This window comes from Penicillium chermesinum (genome assembly GCF_028974085.1).
Source record: "Penicillium chermesinum strain IBT 19713 chromosome Unknown utg000002l:1.0-5270490.0:1.0-5274688.0, whole genome shotgun sequence".
Taxonomy (NCBI): domain Eukaryota; kingdom Fungi; phylum Ascomycota; class Eurotiomycetes; order Eurotiales; family Aspergillaceae; genus Penicillium; species Penicillium chermesinum.
In genome coordinates this window covers 3,367,600-3,386,113 of record NW_026695312.1, presented here as the reverse complement: position 1 = coordinate 3,386,113, position 18,514 = coordinate 3,367,600, and the positions used below count along the sequence as shown (strand labels likewise).

Sequence of the window (18,514 nt, the reverse complement as noted above, 5' to 3'; positions counted from 1 at the left end):
TGCATAATACGATGGCATACTCCCCAATACTCAATCCAAAGGTGGCTACATCAGCTCCAAGTTCCAAGTCTACTTCCAAGATTGCTGCCAGGCTTTGTCTACGCCATGGCGAGTCGCGCTCCTTTCACTAGGTAGACCCTACGTGTTATAACATCAACCCCATCGCTGCTGTGCCTACTTCAAAAGCCAACTCACTCCTTTACAGTCTGGCTCGCAGGGACATATCGATGCAATGCCGATAGCACAGTATACAGTTGCTGAGTGCTTCATCTATCCCGAGCCTCCTTGAGCCATAATGAATGGGATTGAGCAGTTAAATAGCCACCAGTAGCCCTTATGGTAGATACCACGGCTTAGCATTGTTCCATGTTCCGGCAGCAATGGGAAATCAGAAATCAGCAGGTCCGAAGTCTCCAGGCTTGTCCAGGCTCGGACGGTCAGTGCCAGTCCAAGCATGCAACCTCGCACGCTCACTGGCTCGCTTAAACATGACCCACGTTATACGCTAGTACACGCTAGCGGAAGATCCCTTCACGGGTCCTTTGCTTCAACATAAGTATACCCATAACCCCCAGTCTTTTTCCTCTTCTTTTTTTTTTTTCCTTTTCCAGCACTCTTTGCCATTTGGCTTAGATCAAGTGTAGTATCTGTTCTTTTCAGTTTAATCGCTGAAAGCGTTCTCTTGAACACACGATTATTCTTATTTTTGGAAACCGCGACTGGCCTCTGTGCTTGCGCATGCTGGTCGCACAGTGTCATTGGGCTCACACTATCCCCTCTCGACGCGAACACCTTTTTCATCAACTGTGTCGGCTTGTCCGATCGCTTGGAGAAGATTTGGTGTGTCTATAGTACCTTATGTCTAGGCAGGATGGGTGCCTTATGTTCTTGTTGTTCTTGCCCTGTACTGCTGCTGCCATCTAGTAAGAGTAAACAAAGCAGGACGTGTCGCAATGATGCAGGCCCATGCATCCCCAGCCTATTGGATTCTGCTATGTCGTGGTCTCATGTCCTTTATCATGTCCTTTACCAAAATCAAGGCTGTTCAAAACGACACTTCTGGCCCCTTCATGCAGTTTTTATTGTACCAACGATCTACTCAGATGGAATGCAGTCAGAACTTGAGTGACGCCAGTAGAGTAGCTTTACATACAACGATGGATCTCTAGGCTTAGGCAATGTTTCGGGACATCATGATATCCCTAGGAAGCACAATCAAAACTTGAAGTACCGTAGGAGAAGCCTAGCCGATATTAAGCCCATGGCACCACGAGTATCTACCCATTCTCTACATGGATGTCTGCTAATTAATATTGTCCACGACTTCGGACTTGGATAAGGGTATATCCGAGTGGCTTCTCTGATGGCAGATACAATGCCTGCTGGCTTAGTTCAAACGGTTTTGTGCTGGATGGTTTGATTATGCCCCGGCCAGAACAAATATTACTCCCAGCTTGCAATCATATCTCTCTGCGCTACTGTTGGTCAAGTGAAGGAAGCTATGGATATATGTCTGTTCATATGTGCCCAGAACCATGATAGGTCTTATATATACTTACCCCGCAGAATCCAATTAAGGTACCTCGGCAAATTCCTGCCGGAAAACGTGGTTCCGTATGATACACGTCGCTTATTTTTGGTGGATATGCATTAATCTTCCAAGGTTGGAACTACCCAGTTTATGTAAGATAACTACTGTATACTCGGGTAAAGAGGGATTCCTTGTCGTTGAGAACGATTAGACTTATATCTACATTCCTTCCATTTCCGTTCAATACGTACGGTAAACAATGTACTCCGTTCCAACAGATCCTAAGGTCATGAATACTTCAAGTGGCCAATCATACATGAAAACCCGTAGTTCTTGTCAACCAGTCTGCGCTACCATGGGTCTAAATAGACTGCGGTAGCTTGACTGAAACCTGTTAATCGTATTTCTAGGTTGCTACTTCAGGACAACCCCTCACTTGGCGTGTCTGTCCTCCGAGGTCGGATCTCCATGAACTGTGAACCCTGCACACATTCGTCCCTCGGTCATAATCTTTTGCGCCTTCCCGAGATCCTTTCTAAGCAGAGGATCCCACTCGAGAGACTCTCCTGAGCGACCGAAGAACGTCCAAGCCTACACCTACACCCATCCCAGAGCACTTATATTCCAAAGGTAGCAAGCAAGAGTTCAAAAGTCCTTCCAACATGTCTGAGGTCCACGGGTTCAGCGACCCATCTTTCGAGCCTGTTCGGGAGACCCTGCGCCAAAGGATCGCCTCAGAAAACGAACTAGGCGCATCCATCTGCGTCAACATCGCCGGCAAAACTGTCCTCGACATCTGGGGCGGCCACGCCGACCTCGCCAAAACCCGCTTATGGGAGAAAGACACCATCGGCCCCGTCTGGTCCTGCTCGAAGGTGGTCACCAACCTAGCCGCCCTCCTCCTCATCGACAGAGGCCTCCTGGACCCCGCCGCCCCCGTCGCAAAGTACTGGCCCGAATTTGCCGCCAACGGCAAAGAGACGTCCTAGTCTCTCACGTTCTCAGCCACTCGTCCGGCCTGGCCGCCTGGGAGACCCCCTTCACCAAGGAAGACCTGTTGGACCTGGAGGCGTCCACCGCGCGACTCGCAGCACAGGCCCCCTGGTGGACCCCGGGCTCCCAGAGCGGGTACCACCTCTTGACCCAGGGCCATCTGGTCGGCGAGATTATCCGGCGCGTGACAGGGAAGGGGCTGCAGCAGTTTGTTGCGGAGGAGCTGGCGGGCCCGCTGGGCGCGGACTTCCATTACGGGGTGCCCGAGGAGCTGTGGCCGCGCACAGCGGAGCTGATCAAGCCGGCGGCGCTGCAGTTGCCGATGGATGATCCGGACAGTGTTTCTGCGAAGACGCTGCGCGGGACACCGGTGGGTCTGAGCACGACAGGCCCGGGGTTCCGGGGTGCTGTGATTGGGGCGGGTAATGGGTTCTCGAATGCGCGGGCGTTGGCGCGGATCGGGTCGATTGTTTCCCTGGATGGGGTGGTGGATGGGGATAGGCCGTTCTTGACGGTTGGGGCGGTGGAGAAGCTCCAGGAGGAGCAGGTTGCAGGGCATGATCTCGTTGTATCTGCTTTTGTTCGGTTTGGGCTTGGCGTCGCGCTTTCTGATAAGAGGACGATCGAGTGGATTCCCGAGGGGAGGATTGTGTACTGGGGAGGATGGGGAGGCTCGATCTTGATTATGGATCGTGACCGGAAGATGACGATCAGTTATACTATGAACAAGATGTCGTCTGCGGGGCTCCTTGGAAATGAAAATACCGAGATCTATGTAAAGCAGATTTACGAGATCGTGGAAGCACTTGCGTGAGAGGGGAAAAGCGACCATTACGTTCAAAAACGACGATTTTCCTGAATACATACTATATACACAGTCGTCCTCAGGGGCTCAACTGGGGCGACTCAGTTCATTATACTCACAGCCAGTAGCGCCCTATACCGAGTATGACTTTGGCCCCGGACCATGGACTGATCAGAGAGGTCCCATGGAATCGTTTTCCTTCAAGAAGACTTCTTGCCCTTCGTGACCTGCTGTTTATTACCACCGGTCTCATTGAAGACCAGCTCGTCCCGCTCCCAGATCAGCTCAACAGCGGCGCCAGTAGGACCAGCGACGACCGCCAGCAAAACAATCTTGAGCAGAAGGCTCGGCCACGCCACGGTGCTCAGAATCTGCTTATGAGCAACCGTATAAAGGCTGATAGCCCAAATCAAAACACCAGCCGAACCGATCATATAGTCCCAACGCAAAAAGACATGCACACCATCAGAAACGGTGTCAATCTTCAGCCCCGACCACGGGAGCGGGACAGAAAAGACCTTGGACGGATGGAGCGCATCAACGAAGCGAGCGTCAAACAAAGCAGGCGCCACAATGGTAGTCAGAGAGACAATCCACGTCACTAGGTGAGCGAGGGCTGCATGGCCGAACGCAAACGCATACACCCACCGCAAAGCAGACTTCGCAGCCCGCTTATTGTTCGAGTAGAACGGGGACAGCAGGTAGTACGCCGCCGTCGTCAAGATCGAGACATACGCGGGCCACGGCTGCCAGAGGGCAATTGCGATCTGCTTTAGATCCACGGTGAGCACGGCCGGGGCGGGCAAGACCATGAATTGAGTGGGGACCATAAAGCCGACAACGAAGACAGCGGGCAGTGCCGCGAGAACCGCGCGGGGCACGCGAATGTTCTCAGCGTGGGGGCGAGAAGCGGTCACCGAGCAGCCCAGCTGGAGGGCACACAGCAGAGGCGTCGCGAACGCAAAGGTGAACACCTGCGCTGCGAGACCGAAGATAGCGGGGCTGTGGAGGTCCGGTTAGTTGGATCTCGTATCCGGGTTTCTATTCCAAAACGTACTAAGCGGCGACAGTGCCCGAATTGCCCTTGCGCCAGGACTCGAGCACAATCAGCATCCATGCTGCGCCGAAGGTGCCCGAGAAGCCAATGCTGTGCAGAAGCAGCGTGGCGTTCTGGCCGTCCAGTGCCGGGTAGAAGAACGTCGTCAGTAACGCAAGGAGGCGATCGACGGGCTCAAACCCGGTATAGACGGTACGGAGAGGTGCATTGACTCCAGGCAGCTTCCCGGAAGCCACGGCTTTGTGCCCTAGCTCATGCAGGCCATTGGCGTAGGAGAAATAGAAAATCGCGTAGAGCGCGGAGGCGCTCAGCGAGAATAGAACGGCTCTCATGCTTGCAAATGGGTCATCAGTCTAATCGTCGGGAGCATATCGACGGGAGATAGGGGACAGTAGTTATATTCCGTGGTAGAGTACCTCCTACCGAGGTTTCATGATTCGCGATATGGAACTTCGGCTGCCGATCGCAAGTCGTCGATTTCACATGGATTCCCCCACACTCGAGCATCGTGCATGCCTAGACGGGGTTAGTGGGTCTCCGTTTATATGAAGGCCGCGGCTAGTGGGGGGCCGCTTGAAGCAACTTTGAATTCACGAGGTTTTCTATGGTTTATAGATGTTCGTTTATGCCCTCGATTGGGCTTGACGAATTGTGATAGGTGACGGAAAGGTACACATGCAATATGCAAAGGCGGCTGTGCATGAAATCGGACGTATCAAACAGGATGGGAGTTTAGGCGTAAGAGCCCATTTACTCCCGTCCACGGGTTAGGATCCGGAATGCACACCGATGTTGAAAGGAATCGAATAATGACTACAAACTTGACCCCCGCGAAAGCAACGCTTTGTAACCCGTCAAGACTAAGAGCAACAAAGAATCGGCCCGACGGAAAATGTATTCCAAGCAGTTCAACGGTGGGGCGCCAATCGCGACCGCGACCCTTCTCCACCTCTTAAGCGTAGCAGACCTGACGTAACGAATGTCGCCGATAATGAGAAATCGGTTGCGGAATTCCAATGGGAAGACAAAGCTTTTAAATTGTTCTGCGAGCTTTATCTCAACTGGTACAACTATCCGAGTGCTGAGTTGAATATGACGCAACTCATCCAATCCAAGTTCATATTCCATGGGCTGCCAGTTCTTGCAGACGAGGGACGGACAGCCATTGTGGTCGGAAGCAATGGGATATCCGGCAGTTATCAATTGAAAGTCCTGGCCGAGTCTCCTCGCCGATGGAAAAAGATCTACGCTGTGTCTCGTCGGCCTCCTCATGGACAATGGCCAGACCATGTGGAGCATGTGTCAATTGACCTTTTGCAGGACCCTGAAGATATTGCGGCGCAATTCGCGAAACGGGGCATCAAGCCCGACTATGCCTTTTTCTTTGCTTATATTCAGCCGAAACCCAGGGATGGTGAGGGCATCTGGAGTGCAGCGGAAGAGATGGTGGCTGTCAACAGTGAGTACCCTGGGAAGCAAATGTGTTAGTGGTCTACAGGGCTTGCAAGCTAAAACAACTACTTCAGCTAAGCTCCTGGGGAACTTCCTTGGTGCCCTGGAGGTGAACAAAACTATCCCTCGGCGAATCCTGCTGCAACTAGGAGCGAAGTATTATGGGCTGCACGAGGGACCGGCGATCGCGCCTCAAGAAGAATCCGATCCCCGGCTACTTGGGGGCCCACCCAACTTCTATTACCACCAAGAGGACATGCTGAAGGAATTTGCAGCGAAGCATAAGGTTGGCTGGAATACTACCCGCCCGTCTCATATTATTGGGGCTGTGCCAGATGCTGCCATGAACTTGTGTTATCCCCTAGCTGTCTATGCCACAGTGCAAAAGCATCTGGGAGAACCACTGCAATTCCCAGGCGACCCGACCGCATGGGATCAGACTGTGACACTTTCAACTGCGAAGGCCTCGGGATACCTTGGGGAGTGGATGGTCTTGACAGACCAGACGAAGAATGAGAGCTTCAACGCAGTCGACGACTGCCCTTTCACTTGGAGCAAATTCTGGCCCAAGCTGGCAGAGAAATTTGGGATCCCCTGGCGAGGCCCTGATCTCAGCGACAAAGCAGTCTATGAGACCATGACGCTCCCTACTTCCCCGCCGCGAGGTTATGGGCCCCCCGGTGTGCTTCGGTATAGCTTCCAGCTTGTGGAATGGGCAAAGCGGACAGAAGTCCAAGAAGCGTGGAAGAAGATTGCTGAGACCTATAGTCTATGCGAGAAGGAATTAAGAGATGTAGACGAGGTGTTTGGCTTCACAGATATCGCTGTGGCCATGACGTATCCTATTCGCTTGAGGTAAGACATCTTAGCAGCCCTGGCCCAGCCGTCTTAGGAAGAGTTTCTCGAGACCCATGAAGCTGACTGTTCCCAAAATTAGCATGGCAAAGGCCAGAAAATTGGGATACTTTGGGTTTGTTGACTCCAATGAATCCATCTTATGCACCATGCAGGAGTTTGTGGATCTGCGGATGATCCCCGAGCTTCATCGGAAAGCCATCTGAATTGAACTTTGGGCGGTGCGAGATCACATCCAGGGGTAAGACCATGAGACGTGAGGGGAGCAGCCACGGGCCTTTTTCAAAGCGACAGGGGGTAGGGGGAAGCGTAAGGCTGTAGCTAGACGCAAGCGAGACGTGCAGAATATGCAACATACGACAGTCACCTGATGTTGTTGGGTTTCCCCACTGTTGACCGCCCGTGCCAACGCAATGCCAAATTTATCACTTCATCTTCAACCCCCTCTCACCACTTGTCATCCTTTAACAGTCAATCTTTTGCTTTTTGTTTTCCTGGCTATCCAATCAAAATCTTTGATCCGTGCCCGGATCGCATGTCCCAAGCTTTCGCTGTTCTCATCCACTGCTCGGGGCCAGCGAAAGCTTCCCCCGTAAAATTTGTCAACATGCTACGGGATTCGGATATAGATTCCATGAACACTGATCTCTCTAAATTGTCCCGAGCAAATGAAGAGCACCACGACAATGTGCAAACTTTGCTGAAGAAGTTCAAAGACCTTTTGGATGACTACAGCTCTCTGAAAAGTGACTACGAAGAAGTCAAGGAGGGTCGGGAAAAGTACAAAAAGCAAGCTCGGGGCCAGGCATGTGATCGCTGGATGCCTATTTTCATTGGGAACCACCGCTGACTTTTTCAAACCCCAGGACCGCAATCCTTTTGTTCTGGTCCTTGTCGATGGCGATGGATACCAGGTACAATTAGTCATTTTTCCATTTGATGCTTTTCGACTAACTTCTGCCACCTAGTTTCATGAGAGGTATATCAAGGCTGGGAGTGAGGGCGGAATCAATGCAGCCCGCGAGCTGAATGACTCTGTTAGAGAGCTAATGCATGCCACCATGGGGATGCAAGCTGACCAATGCCGTATCATGGTGCGCGTCTACGCTAATATTTTGGGATTGTCCAAACTCCTCGCTCGCGCTGGCTTGGTGGGACACGAAGCACGCGCCTTGGCACCTTTCACGTCTGCGTTCAACCGTGCCCAGGATTTGTTTGATTTTGTAGATGCTGCGGAAAAGAAGGAAGGTAGCGATTTCAAGATCAGAGGTACCTAGCCCTTTCCCGTCTACCCGACCCTCTTGTTGGAGGCTTGAGCTTATATCGTGACAGAAATGTTCCGACTTTTCGTTGATCTAAATCAATGTCGCCATATCTATTTTGCGGGCTGCCATGACACCGGGTTCGTCTCTATGCTGGCGCCCTACCGGGGACGGAGTGATCGCATTACTCTCATCAAAGCCGCTTCCTTCCACCGTGACTTCGAGGACCTGGGCCTACCAATCAAGGAGCTACCTGCCGTATTCATGTCAGGGCCTCTAGTTGGCACAAAGTCATCCCCTGTACACTCCATCAATACCAAGATGGCTCCTGCTCCCCCCCCAATGGCACTAAGGCAATTTGCAAACACTTCCAAAAGGTGATTCTTTCTTTTCCCCTGACCAGATCAGGTCATACGGTTGCTAATGTATTTTTTTACTTCTTTGACAGGGGATTTGCAAGTTTGGAAACAGCTGTAATAAGCAGCATATCATGCCAAACCAACAACTAGCCAAGTCTACAGGGGAGGAGTCACCCAAACCTTTCTGGTCTACTACCCCTGTTGTGGGTCGGTCCCGAAGACTTCCTCTTCGCTACGTTACCACCCCCTAGTCTCAAATCCGAAGAATTTATCCCGATCAATAAGGATGGTGAACGTCTCGACACTTATTGTGCCCACCCATCCCCGGATGCCTTCGATGCATACCACCGTCGTGCCAAAGAAGCCAAAGTCTGCAATAGCTATCACTTATCCGGCGAATGTGGCGACATGAACTGCCATTATGATCACAGCGATGTCTCCAACACTATCATCGATGTCCTCCGGTACATTTGTCTGCAGCATCCATGCCCCCGAGGCGGATCGTGTCGATCCATTAAATGCTACATGGGCCATATTTGCCAGAAGCCCAACTGTAAGGCTGTCAAAAGTTGGCAATGCCGGTTCAACCTCCGCGCGCATTCTGTTGACCTCCAGGTCGCGCAGTGGGTTGCGCCAATCGACCAACCTGAAGAAGACCACCGATCTTCGATCAGCGCCGAATCGTTTGAAAGCAATTCTCCCAGCACGGTCTTCTTCAGCTAAATGTTGGCAAGCGCTCGTAATCATGGGACGCAACTCACAAAAACTAGAATTGATCTTTTCCCGCTTACCGATTGGCATGTGTCAACCGTCATCTGTATGTGCGGAATTATTGCGAGGCGACACGCCATGGTTATCGCATAAAGGAGTGTAGGTTGTTGGGTTTAAAAAGTGAGTCTTTTGCATAGCCGTGCCATGGGGATAGAAATGTTCCGGATCGCAGCGCTTCTCAGACCTCGGGAAGAAATAAGGTGATTACATCCGGCTAGTCTAGCAGTCCGTTGCTCTGAATGCCCTATTTTACCTATACACCTAATGTGTTACGGTAAATTATAATGGCAAAGATCTCTATTACTGCTGCAATTTCGTTGATTCGGTCTTTATTGCTTTTCACTTGCATTTATCTGTGAATGTACATACGGACGAACTCGTTCCGGAACTTGAATCTACTACCAGAATGTGACTTCTCTTATCCCGAGTGGTTCAGCCTATCTTTATCCGAGAGAGAGAACCTGAGTTTCACGTCACCTAACCGTTCGAAGAAAAAGGATGACGGTAAATGCAGAGCGCGGAGAGCCCATAGAATTCCCGGTCGTGATGCACCAGGCGCTGCTGGTTTAGAGTGTACGGTGGGCAAATGCCGGGAAAGCATGATGGACGAGCTTACAAGCGAGTGACTGGAGGGTACGCGTAACGATATACTCGTGGCATAGATGCTTGTTTACTGGCAATTGGCGATTGACTACCTATGTGGGCAGCTACCATGTCCTTATTTCCCAGCGCCACGCTTGACCTTTGCGTACGCTTCCTGGACTTCCTCGCGCGCTCCCATCAAGGCCAGCCACTTTCGAATCAAAGGATGATTATCCAACGAGACCCCAGCGAAGGAGTGTTGCCTCACCCACGGCTCAAAATGGTAGTCGACAGCAGTAACCCCATTCGGCAGGACACTGGCCCCCCCCGACTTCTGCAACTGTCCTTCCAGGACATCATAGCAGCGAAGTGTCTGCGCCGTGTATCGCTGCAAGGCATCTTCATTCGGAGATGGATGGTAATGTCTACGACAGGCTTCAGCTCGAAATTACGACTGCCGGTTCTACCGGAATACTCACCTAAACCAGTTCGTCTGCCCTGTCATCGGCCCCAGGGTCGTCAACAGGAAATACTCCCACTTCTCAAAGTCCACCAAGTCTTGGGCTGAGCTCCCGGGGGGGTCCAATGGTGTTCCCCTTGTCATAGACTCTGCGCACGTAGTTCATACATGCGCCTGATTCCCAGGACACAACGCCCGTGTTGGGATCCTCGAGGGCGGGGACCCGGCCGTTCTCGTTGATTTTCAAGAACGCAGACCCCTTGACGCCTGTTTCGGGGTTGTCGCTGAAATCCCACTGCTTGACGATGTATGGGACTTTAAGTGATTCGAGGGCAATGGCCACTTTGATTGGATTCGGGCCTGTGGCATGAGCGTGTAAGATGAGGGGTTTGACGTGGCCGGACATGATCACAGAACCGATCTTTTGTACGATTGTGCGTGCAGGATGGAGATGGTGAAAGACGGAGAGGCTGAAATGCGGAGAAGAGGCAAGTGAATCGGGAGTGTGATGTCAGTGGTTACTCATGGCGGGAATCTGTGGCCACTCAGTCTCCTCGGCCGAGTCAGGAAATTTGTAGTTGTCAATTGGGTGATTTAGTCAGGGACTGGCGGCTTGGAGTTGTTCAAGTCGACTGCCCATTTGAGCGCATCCCCTGGGATACAACAAATGAGGGCTTTCAAGTCCGGGAAGCGCCCAGCTTCAACTGATCAAGTGGGCACTTCCATGGAAGTGGCATTGCAGGGGGATACGGCAGCAATGGGAATGGGATTCTTGCTTCCGTAAATAACCTACTACGTGTGTGCTTTTCATTGCGGAACAGACCTTTGCTGAACTCATTTCTGCAGGCTGCTTTTGCGGGGAAATGCCCTCTAGCCGGGCCAAGCGTGGAGCGCGGGGAAGTGGGGAGGCCCTCACTCGCACGGCCTGGCCTTTTACATCCTAAGATTACTGGCGATTTCCCCGATGGGCTCTGCGGACTGGGATAATCTGCACTGATGGCTCTTGAATGCATAGGCGGAGCCAATGGGGTGTATGGCGCGTGTGAGCGAAGCCACGGCGAAAGCCCAGATTGCGGACCTGTCATTATGATTCCACCTGAGAATGAGTTACTACATGGCGCGGAGGCCTTCTAGAACATACCCCTAATTTCAATAGCGCTGACTCATATGATCGCATCTAGATATGAATATGCGTTGTAGATGAGATAGATCAAAATTGCGAATTGACCCCTAAGACCTTCTAGCACCTCTTCCTGGTCCCAATCAAGTTAAGCACTGGATCCTTCAATTGTCTGTCTGAGGTCAAGGCCTGTTGCTTACGAAATCCAGCTATGTATTCTATTACAGTTCATTAGAGTAAATAAACATCCTATAGATGAAGAGCTTCGTATAACCTCCACCTTCATGTGACAAAGACCCTCTCAGAGCCTCCGGTCTCTCGGGCTGCTCGGATGCGATGCATCTTGAGGGTTATACCGTCCCAATGCACATGTGAAGAACTTATACCCCCGTCTTGAGTCACATTTTCAAGGACACCAAGAAACCCCATGCCTTCCAATGGCTATAAAGTCACCACTCCATTCACCACTCTGTGCCCTGGACAATCGGACTTCCACAGTCTCAGACCTCGAGTCCAATCCAATAGAGACCCTTCTTCCTCAGTCTTATGATGTCGTGTACCATGTCCAATCAAGATACGCATCAGATCGCGATGAGTACATCCCCATCGCCGCATGCTCGATGGGAATGGGCCATGTAGGTCGAACAAAACCTACTTAGATCGACGACAAGTGGACTAATCGAGAGCCCGAGATTAGCGTCCAGGCTCTCTCGAGCGAGAATAGGATTATGGGGATAACCTACGAGGACTCTAAACCGTGGCGCGAGAGGAATATGAGAGGGTGTGACTGGGAGGCGGCGCCCTACTTCCGACTGACAGCCTGCTGTGTCGAGGAGTCGGATATGCTAATACAGGATGCCGGACCACGTGCTGCAGGAGGTTGGAGCAAGCGTAAGTTTTGCCGCGCGTTAGCTTGTTGCTAGTGCCAGATTAGGGCTGACGTCGGCGAGTAGGAGATGGCTCTGGGGGGGGGGGGCGAAGATGGAGAATCTGGGCTTGATCTTGCCCGGCTAGGCTATTACTTGTACTGCATGCAAAATGCCCAAGGGTTCATGTATCCGGTGAGGCGCGGCGTAGTTCTATCCTCGGTCCTTTCTTCCTGGGTGCGAGAAGCAGGATCTACTATCAAGATGATCTCACGATGTGTGGCGAGAAGTGCTTTGACGAGAACAAGGGCTGGTACACTGGCAGTATGAGGTCCTCGGAGATAATGGTGCCCCGCGCGGCGCTGGCATGCACCAGCTACGTACTGGATGGCGAGAGGATGGGACTCCGAGTCTTCATGGCCCACATGCAACATCTCATGGAGATGGTCTGGGATGGCAAGGAGTAGCGCCAGGGAGATGGAAGAATCCAGTCTGCCCGGCACAGAGTTGGCGGCCCTCTGCTGAGGCCGGGGCAGGAGGGTGGAAATAAGAGTCTATCTGCAATGAGGAGAGATGATCACTGGCGTCTCCGAGCTGCACGGCTCCATCCATGGCGGATGGAAGGTTGGAAGGCCTGTATTGCCTCCAACATGATTGACTGGATCTGGACCTGGTAAGCAGGGGGTGACTCATACGTAGTATAGTTTTCTTTTCTCAGTGGAGGCTGATACTCGATGGGATAATTGCTTCCTTGCCAAGGCCTCATTGCTCTCCAGAACTAGGAATCCATGAGAACTCCAATCGGCGAGCACCCTCTTGCATCTCTCGTTGCTCCAAAATGCCTGAACCCCACGTTTCCCGCTCGGATCTTTCGATCTCAAAAGCGACCCCTCTAGACGTCCCCGCAATTAGATCGATGGTAGATGCAGCCTACTCCAAGTATATCGAACGCATTGGAAAGCTCCCCGCCCCGATGGCGGCTGACTACCACCAAGTCATTCGAGAAAAAGACGTCTTTGTGTTACAAGACCAGCACCAGATGGTCGGATCCATCGTGCTCCACGACGATCCCGCTTCGTCCTCAATCATCATCGACAACGTGGTAGTTGATCCCACGTCGCAAGGCAAAGGCTACGGGCGTGTTTTGATGGACTATGCGACGGATGTTGCGCGGTCGCAAGGCCGGTCGGCGCTGACCCTGTACACGAACGTGAAGATGTATGAGAATCTTGCGTTGTATGCGAAGATAGGGTTCATGGAGACGGGTCGACGGACAGAAGAGGGGTTCGAGAGGGTTTATTTTCGCAAGGATATATAAAGGATGCTCTTATATTCCCCTAGGCCAATGCCAGTTCAACTTGCTTCCAGCTTCAGGTCCGAGTCGATATGTCTTCCCGCCTCAGAGGTATACACGGTTCAGTATGCACTCTGGCTCTACTCACATGCTGTCTGACCGAAGATGCGGTCTAGGAAAGTAATTTGTCGTGAATCGTCTATGCATGCATGTGTGGCATTATCCACCTTAGTAAACTGCTGTTGTTGGCTATAGTGATCTCCAGTCTCAAACTTGAAAAGAGACGTGGAGGAATCCTTCTGGGATTACTAGCGGTCCGTAATCCAGCTGAAGCTAATGATGCGACTTATTATATCATCGTGAGGATGGACCTAGTACTGCATTTCGTGATCCTGACCGTCAAGACTTATCATAATCTGATCTCATCCAATTATAATAGGAAATCTGGAGGCTTCTACCTCAAATGTACATGGGAATCTTCAAGAACATGCTCCAAGCCAAACCAGTCCTCCGAACTGAAAAGGGAAAACTTTTCATGAGATGAATATATACGTTGCACGTCCCGAAAACGAGACAAGAGAATAGGGAAGAGGTCATCGAATAGGGAACGACGTCCAGTGAAGGAGAGGGAAAGTGGGAGGGGAAAAGAAAGAAAGAAAGAAACACAAAAGAAGTCACCCGTAGGTCATCAAGAAGGTCATCAGAAGAATGGGAAGAATGCGACCGGGCTATTAATATGCATCTGTAGAAAGAAAGGCCGTCGAATATAGAAGGTGCTCGAGTCATTTCGAGTCACTAGGGGTATCAAGAGTCGTATCATCGCCGCCACAGAGTCCGTGAAGGGGGGTGAGTGAACTCGTTCTTCGGGGAGGAGGACGAGCTGCCACCATCGAGAGACGCAGGCTCGTGGGTGATTTCGATGGTGGTCTCCTGGTACACTTTGCCGTCCATGGGGCCCAGTTCGACACCGGGCTGGACGATATATTCGGTGGACCCATCGCGGGTTTCTTGGGCTCCGCCCACCTTCGATGGAGAACGCATGTCGGCGGTGATTGTGGTCAAGTGGGTGTCGCCGCGACGGCCCTTGCTGCTCGGGAATCTGTTGTATGAGCGGTCGTGGCTGTCTTCGGTGTCGATGAGGAGACTGCGGCGGGTGAGAGTGTAGAGCACGACATCGACAAGTCCGGAGGTCGTCATAATGGCACCTTGCAAATCAGTTAGTTTTGGAACCACCATGCCCATAGAGGAGGGGGGAAGATCGCGTACCAGCGCAGCAGAAAAAGGTAAGGGATGGGTTGTCTCCGTGAGCAGATGCCATTCGTCCCGCGGCAAGAGGAAGCGAGAGCACGATATACACAATGGGGTAGATTGTCATGTATCCGACGACACGACGCAGCCGCTTCAGACTTTCCAGTTGACTGTTGCCCAGAATGGCGGAAGCTTTGATTTGTTTCCGGAGCTGGAAGTACATGATGGCGTAGAGACAGACGGTGCCGAACTCCGCGAGGAAAATCCAGATATAGTGAGTCCAAAGACGGGCCGCCTCGTGCTTTTCGTTAATCCAGCACCAAGCGCCCGAGGGAACATAGACGTCCGCGCCATAGAGACAGAGGGGAATGATCACGATGAGGCAGACCAGACCCCAGACGGCGCAGACGAACCCTACAAAGACTTTGTAGCTCATCTTGTAGCCCCAGACAACGAGCAGGAAAGTATGGAAGGCAATGGCCAGCACGAACAGTCCACTGCCGGGGTCGCCCACCTGAAGCCATAGACCCTGCAGGAAGCACCCGGCGGTGCCGGACTTGATCTTGTTGGTGATGATCCAGTTCAAACAAATCAAAAAAGCGAGGGATTGCTGGAAATCGGCCAAGACAAGGTTATAAATGAGGATGATGTATTGGTTGTAACCAATGTATCTGGCGTAGCTTTTTCGCCAGAAGATCAGGCGATATGTGATGAAACAAAGTAAACCGCCTGTTGCAAGGAACGAAAGGAAGGCCAAGACCGAGATCGCAATCAGGCCTCGCCGTTGAATAACGGGCAGCGGGTCGATATCCAGCGTCGCCTCGCTCGTCAAGCGGCGGTCCAGGGAATGGCCTGTTGGACCTTCTGTTGACATCATGGAGGCGAGCAATGAAGCAGCCATCGTGGCGGCGCTGCGGGCTGCAATCACCAGCTCCTAGAGAAGTCGGGCTAGATGTTGGAAGACACAAGAGTCCCCCCCCTCCACTGACGGTTCTCTTAGAGATTCGCCGTTCGCTTTGACGGCCCAACCGACAGGGGATCGAAAGACGGGACAAATCGAAATCCGATGTTCGAAACAAACCCCAGTGTGCACGATGGGTCTGACCGTCTCCGGCTCAGGTATCAACCGGGACAAAAGTACAGCGGTTGCTGTCCCTGGCAGAGAAGAAAGACAGAAAGGGTTCGAATGCTTCAAGCCACCGAGAGGCCAGAGTGCGGACGACCATCAACATTTTAGTAGCCCTTCCACCCCTGTTGCATGGACTGGGAAAGGAGACAGGAGATCCACATGCGGTGGCCATTCTTAGGCCCTGCAAACTTTAAAGTTCAATAGGGAAAAAGACTACGAGAGACCACGGCCAAGCTCTTCACAAGCCATTTGCACAGGTACTCCGCTTCTTCGTCGCGTCTAATCATTAGGTCCTATCAGGGTCATCTCCGCCGGAGTGGGGGGAGGGCAACTGGAGCAGGGATCTAGTTCCGCTGGTGACAACCGGGTTGTATGGGTCTATGAGATTATCCGTGCAAGACATTTCGGTCCACTAGCGATGATTACCAGAAGGCTGAACCGTGCCGCAAGGTCCAGGCGGGGAGGATAGCCTCTTTTTATTTTTATTTTTATTTTTATTTTTTTTTCCCTTTTCCCCCCTTAGTGAATGCAGGGCCAACGTTTTAGTCCCAGGTGGCTGTGATCCACCTCACGATTCCCATCATGTCCTCCATGGAACGTGCCGAATGATCGAGAAGAATAGCGCCAAGAGCGGTCCAAGAAACCCTCGTCCGCCCTATTATTTGAGATAGTGAGATGTATAGGCTCTGAGGATCATATGCCCTAAATATTAGTCCCTGAATGGAGACCCCATACTCCCATACACCACCTGGTCAGGCCCTGGGCATGGCGGCAACATTCTTCCGAGGTTTTGCCACAGAGCTTCTGGAACGTTTAGCGCAGGGTCCTCCAGTCGGAAATATGAGTCCTAAATGATCCTTGCCAGTACCGGAAAGCGTTAAGGTGTTACTAGCCCCGGGCACCTTTGGCGTAGGCCCCTGCCAGCAGCAACGAGACCATCGGGCGTACAGTACAGCGTCCTGCGTGGACACACGGGATAGTTTGACTCTCAGTTCAGAGCTGCCAGCCAATAGTGGACACCTATAACGAATAAGGTTTCTCGGTTAAGACCACTTGATCCCCGCAGCGGCTGTAACCCTTCTATTTGCTTTGACCGGCGGTGGAGACTAGGGCTTCTCGAAAGTACGGCAGCGTCCACGAGCGCCCCACCAGGTGAAGAGTGCAAAGAAGAGTCCGTCTTCTCCGTACTGATCGCCCTAGGCAGGAGTATTTAGCAGCAGGCCTATCCATGGGCTGGAGCCGGGCTTGGGCCCCGGAGCATAAGCTTTCGTCTCCAGTTGAGGCACCTGTCATTGGTGTAGGAGCTTCCAAATTCTTCCCGTTGACAAAAGTCTCCCCCCCCAGCAGGGTTTTCCTTGTTCCAGGCTGGGCTTGGCTTGTATCAAGATACAGCCACCTTCCCCCTCTCCACTCCCGCCTTTTCCCCCTCAGGCCCCGCGTGCGGGACTATGTCCGTAGAAAAGAAAATAGTGAAACAATGGCAATGGGGAGGGCGACCTCTTTAGGTGCCGGAACATAAGATGAAATCCGCGTAAGGTAGGGGGGGGGGAGTCCAGCAGGCCAGAAGTTGCCATCGCTTAAAATTTAGCTGATTAGTCGATCGACATGTCCCTTGGGTCATGGAAGCCCCACATCGTTTGGGGTAGAAATTATACGAAGCTATATTCAGCTATTATGGGGGCGCGTGCTCCTTTTGACGGCAGGCGATCCGCTCGAACCGGAAACTTGGAGGGGAGCCGCTAGTATTTTAGTTGACTAGCAGTAGATCCTCGAAAATTACCTAATTCTTACACCGGCAGGACATCCATTGGAGTCCCAGGGGCATCTGGTAATTAGCCGAGTAGCACAAGTACGCAAGCGTGGTGGAAGGTCTCCGCGGACAGAGAAGGGGAGTTGGACTTCGGTGTGTACGGATTTTTCCTAGTACCGCGCAGAACCAGACAGCATTCTGACAGCCACATGGCGGTCCCTTCAGACGACTTGCATGGCATGAACCTCCCAGATCGAAGAACTGGATCAGATTGTACATCGACGGTACTTTTACTCCAGATTTGTTCAGCGTGAGCGCCATTGATCCCCTTTCTGTCCTTCCCCATCGGGTTAGCCATCCCCAGCCGGACTGTCGATCTGAATTTTATGTGTGGGGACTCGTCGGCTTTTGCCCTGAATGCTGCTTTGGCAGGAAGGCCCGCTGTCAGGTTGAGACTAGAGCCAAACTTTATACTCCAATTATTCTGAGCCTTGACGTATGGCAGTCGGTAGGTTTTGCCTCTAGGGTCCTGCCAAGGGCCCAGGGTTCTTTCTTCGAACTATTTGTGCTAGAGAACCCTAGAAGAGTAATAGAAGAGAACGCTATCCCTACACTTCGAGATGTCTGATTCTCTGGTGTGGCTTTTACCAATCGGGTGCTTTCCCCTGTAAGGTAGCCTTGTGAGTTCGGTTTCTACCTTTGGTCTAGAAGGGTCATGTGCGCCACAGCAGCTGTGCTTGCTGAATGATTTCACACTAGTCGCAAGCGTGAAGACTTGGCTTCATTTGCTCGCCCTCGGCTTCATATGAATTGAAGTGCCGACGAGCCGGGTTCCACAGACTTGAAGGATCAAGCGCGCATGAGTCTAGGGACCCTAACGCAGATGCGCATCTCCAAAATCAGACAGAGCAGCACAGACAGCAACACGGCCCGGAAGCCTGACATGAATCCCCAGTTCGACTATATCGTGGAGCCTTGGA

General features: G+C 52.1%; 8 protein-coding genes across 8 annotated transcripts; 5 read left to right on the top strand and 3 right to left on the bottom strand.

The window, feature by feature from the left end:
- Nucleotides 1–2,193: 2,193 nt before the first annotated feature.
- N7468_002127 (serine hydrolase domain-containing protein) lies at nt 2,194–3,338 on the top strand (the record flags this gene model as incomplete). The annotated part of the gene is made up of 2 exons (XM_058471424.1): nt 2,194–2,477; nt 2,537–3,338. 2 exons carry the CDS (start codon nt 2,194–2,196, stop codon nt 3,336–3,338), a joined length of 1,086 nt encoding a protein of 361 aa, XP_058334565.1.
- A 191-nt stretch (nt 3,339–3,529) lies between these two features.
- Nucleotides 3,530–4,718, bottom strand: N7468_002126 (uncharacterized protein; the record flags this gene model as incomplete). Its single annotated transcript, XM_058471423.1, has 2 exons — nt 3,530–4,331; nt 4,387–4,718. 2 exons carry the CDS (start codon nt 4,716–4,718, stop codon nt 3,530–3,532), a joined length of 1,134 nt encoding a protein of 377 aa, XP_058334564.1.
- Nucleotides 4,719–5,478: 760 nt separating this feature from the next.
- N7468_002125 (SDR family oxidoreductase) lies at nt 5,479–6,697 on the top strand (the record flags this gene model as incomplete). Its single annotated transcript, XM_058471422.1, has 2 exons — nt 5,479–5,845; nt 5,991–6,697. The coding sequence occupies 2 exons, from the start codon at nt 5,479–5,481 to the stop codon at nt 6,695–6,697; spliced, it is 1,074 nt and encodes a 357-aa protein (XP_058334563.1).
- A 531-nt stretch (nt 6,698–7,228) lies between these two features.
- Nucleotides 7,229–9,037, top strand: N7468_002124 (uncharacterized protein; the record flags this gene model as incomplete). The annotated part of the gene is made up of 5 exons (XM_058471421.1): nt 7,229–7,453; nt 7,560–7,607; nt 7,662–7,962; nt 8,026–8,332; nt 8,470–9,037. 5 exons carry the CDS (start codon nt 7,229–7,231, stop codon nt 9,035–9,037), a joined length of 1,449 nt encoding a protein of 482 aa, XP_058334562.1.
- A 766-nt stretch (nt 9,038–9,803) lies between these two features.
- Nucleotides 9,804–10,533, bottom strand: N7468_002123 (glutathione S-transferase family protein; the record flags this gene model as incomplete). The annotated part of the gene is made up of 3 exons (XM_058471420.1): nt 9,804–10,092; nt 10,147–10,231; nt 10,296–10,533. 3 exons carry the CDS (start codon nt 10,531–10,533, stop codon nt 9,804–9,806), a joined length of 612 nt encoding a protein of 203 aa, XP_058334561.1.
- Nucleotides 10,534–12,388: 1,855 nt separating this feature from the next.
- Nucleotides 12,389–12,580, top strand: N7468_002122 (uncharacterized protein; the record flags this gene model as incomplete). The annotated part of the gene is made up of 1 exon (XM_058471419.1): nt 12,389–12,580. One exon carries the CDS (start codon nt 12,389–12,391, stop codon nt 12,578–12,580), a length of 192 nt encoding a protein of 63 aa, XP_058334560.1.
- A 371-nt stretch (nt 12,581–12,951) lies between these two features.
- N7468_002121 (GNAT family N-acetyltransferase) lies at nt 12,952–13,431 on the top strand (the record flags this gene model as incomplete). The annotated part of the gene is made up of 1 exon (XM_058471418.1): nt 12,952–13,431. One exon carries the CDS (start codon nt 12,952–12,954, stop codon nt 13,429–13,431), a length of 480 nt encoding a protein of 159 aa, XP_058334559.1.
- Nucleotides 13,432–14,223: 792 nt separating this feature from the next.
- gprC lies at nt 14,224–15,556 on the bottom strand (the record flags this gene model as incomplete). The annotated part of the gene is made up of 2 exons (XM_058471417.1): nt 14,224–14,612; nt 14,674–15,556. The coding sequence occupies 2 exons, from the start codon at nt 15,554–15,556 to the stop codon at nt 14,224–14,226; spliced, it is 1,272 nt and encodes a 423-aa protein (XP_058334558.1).
- Between the last annotated feature and the right edge of the window lie 2,958 nt (nt 15,557–18,514).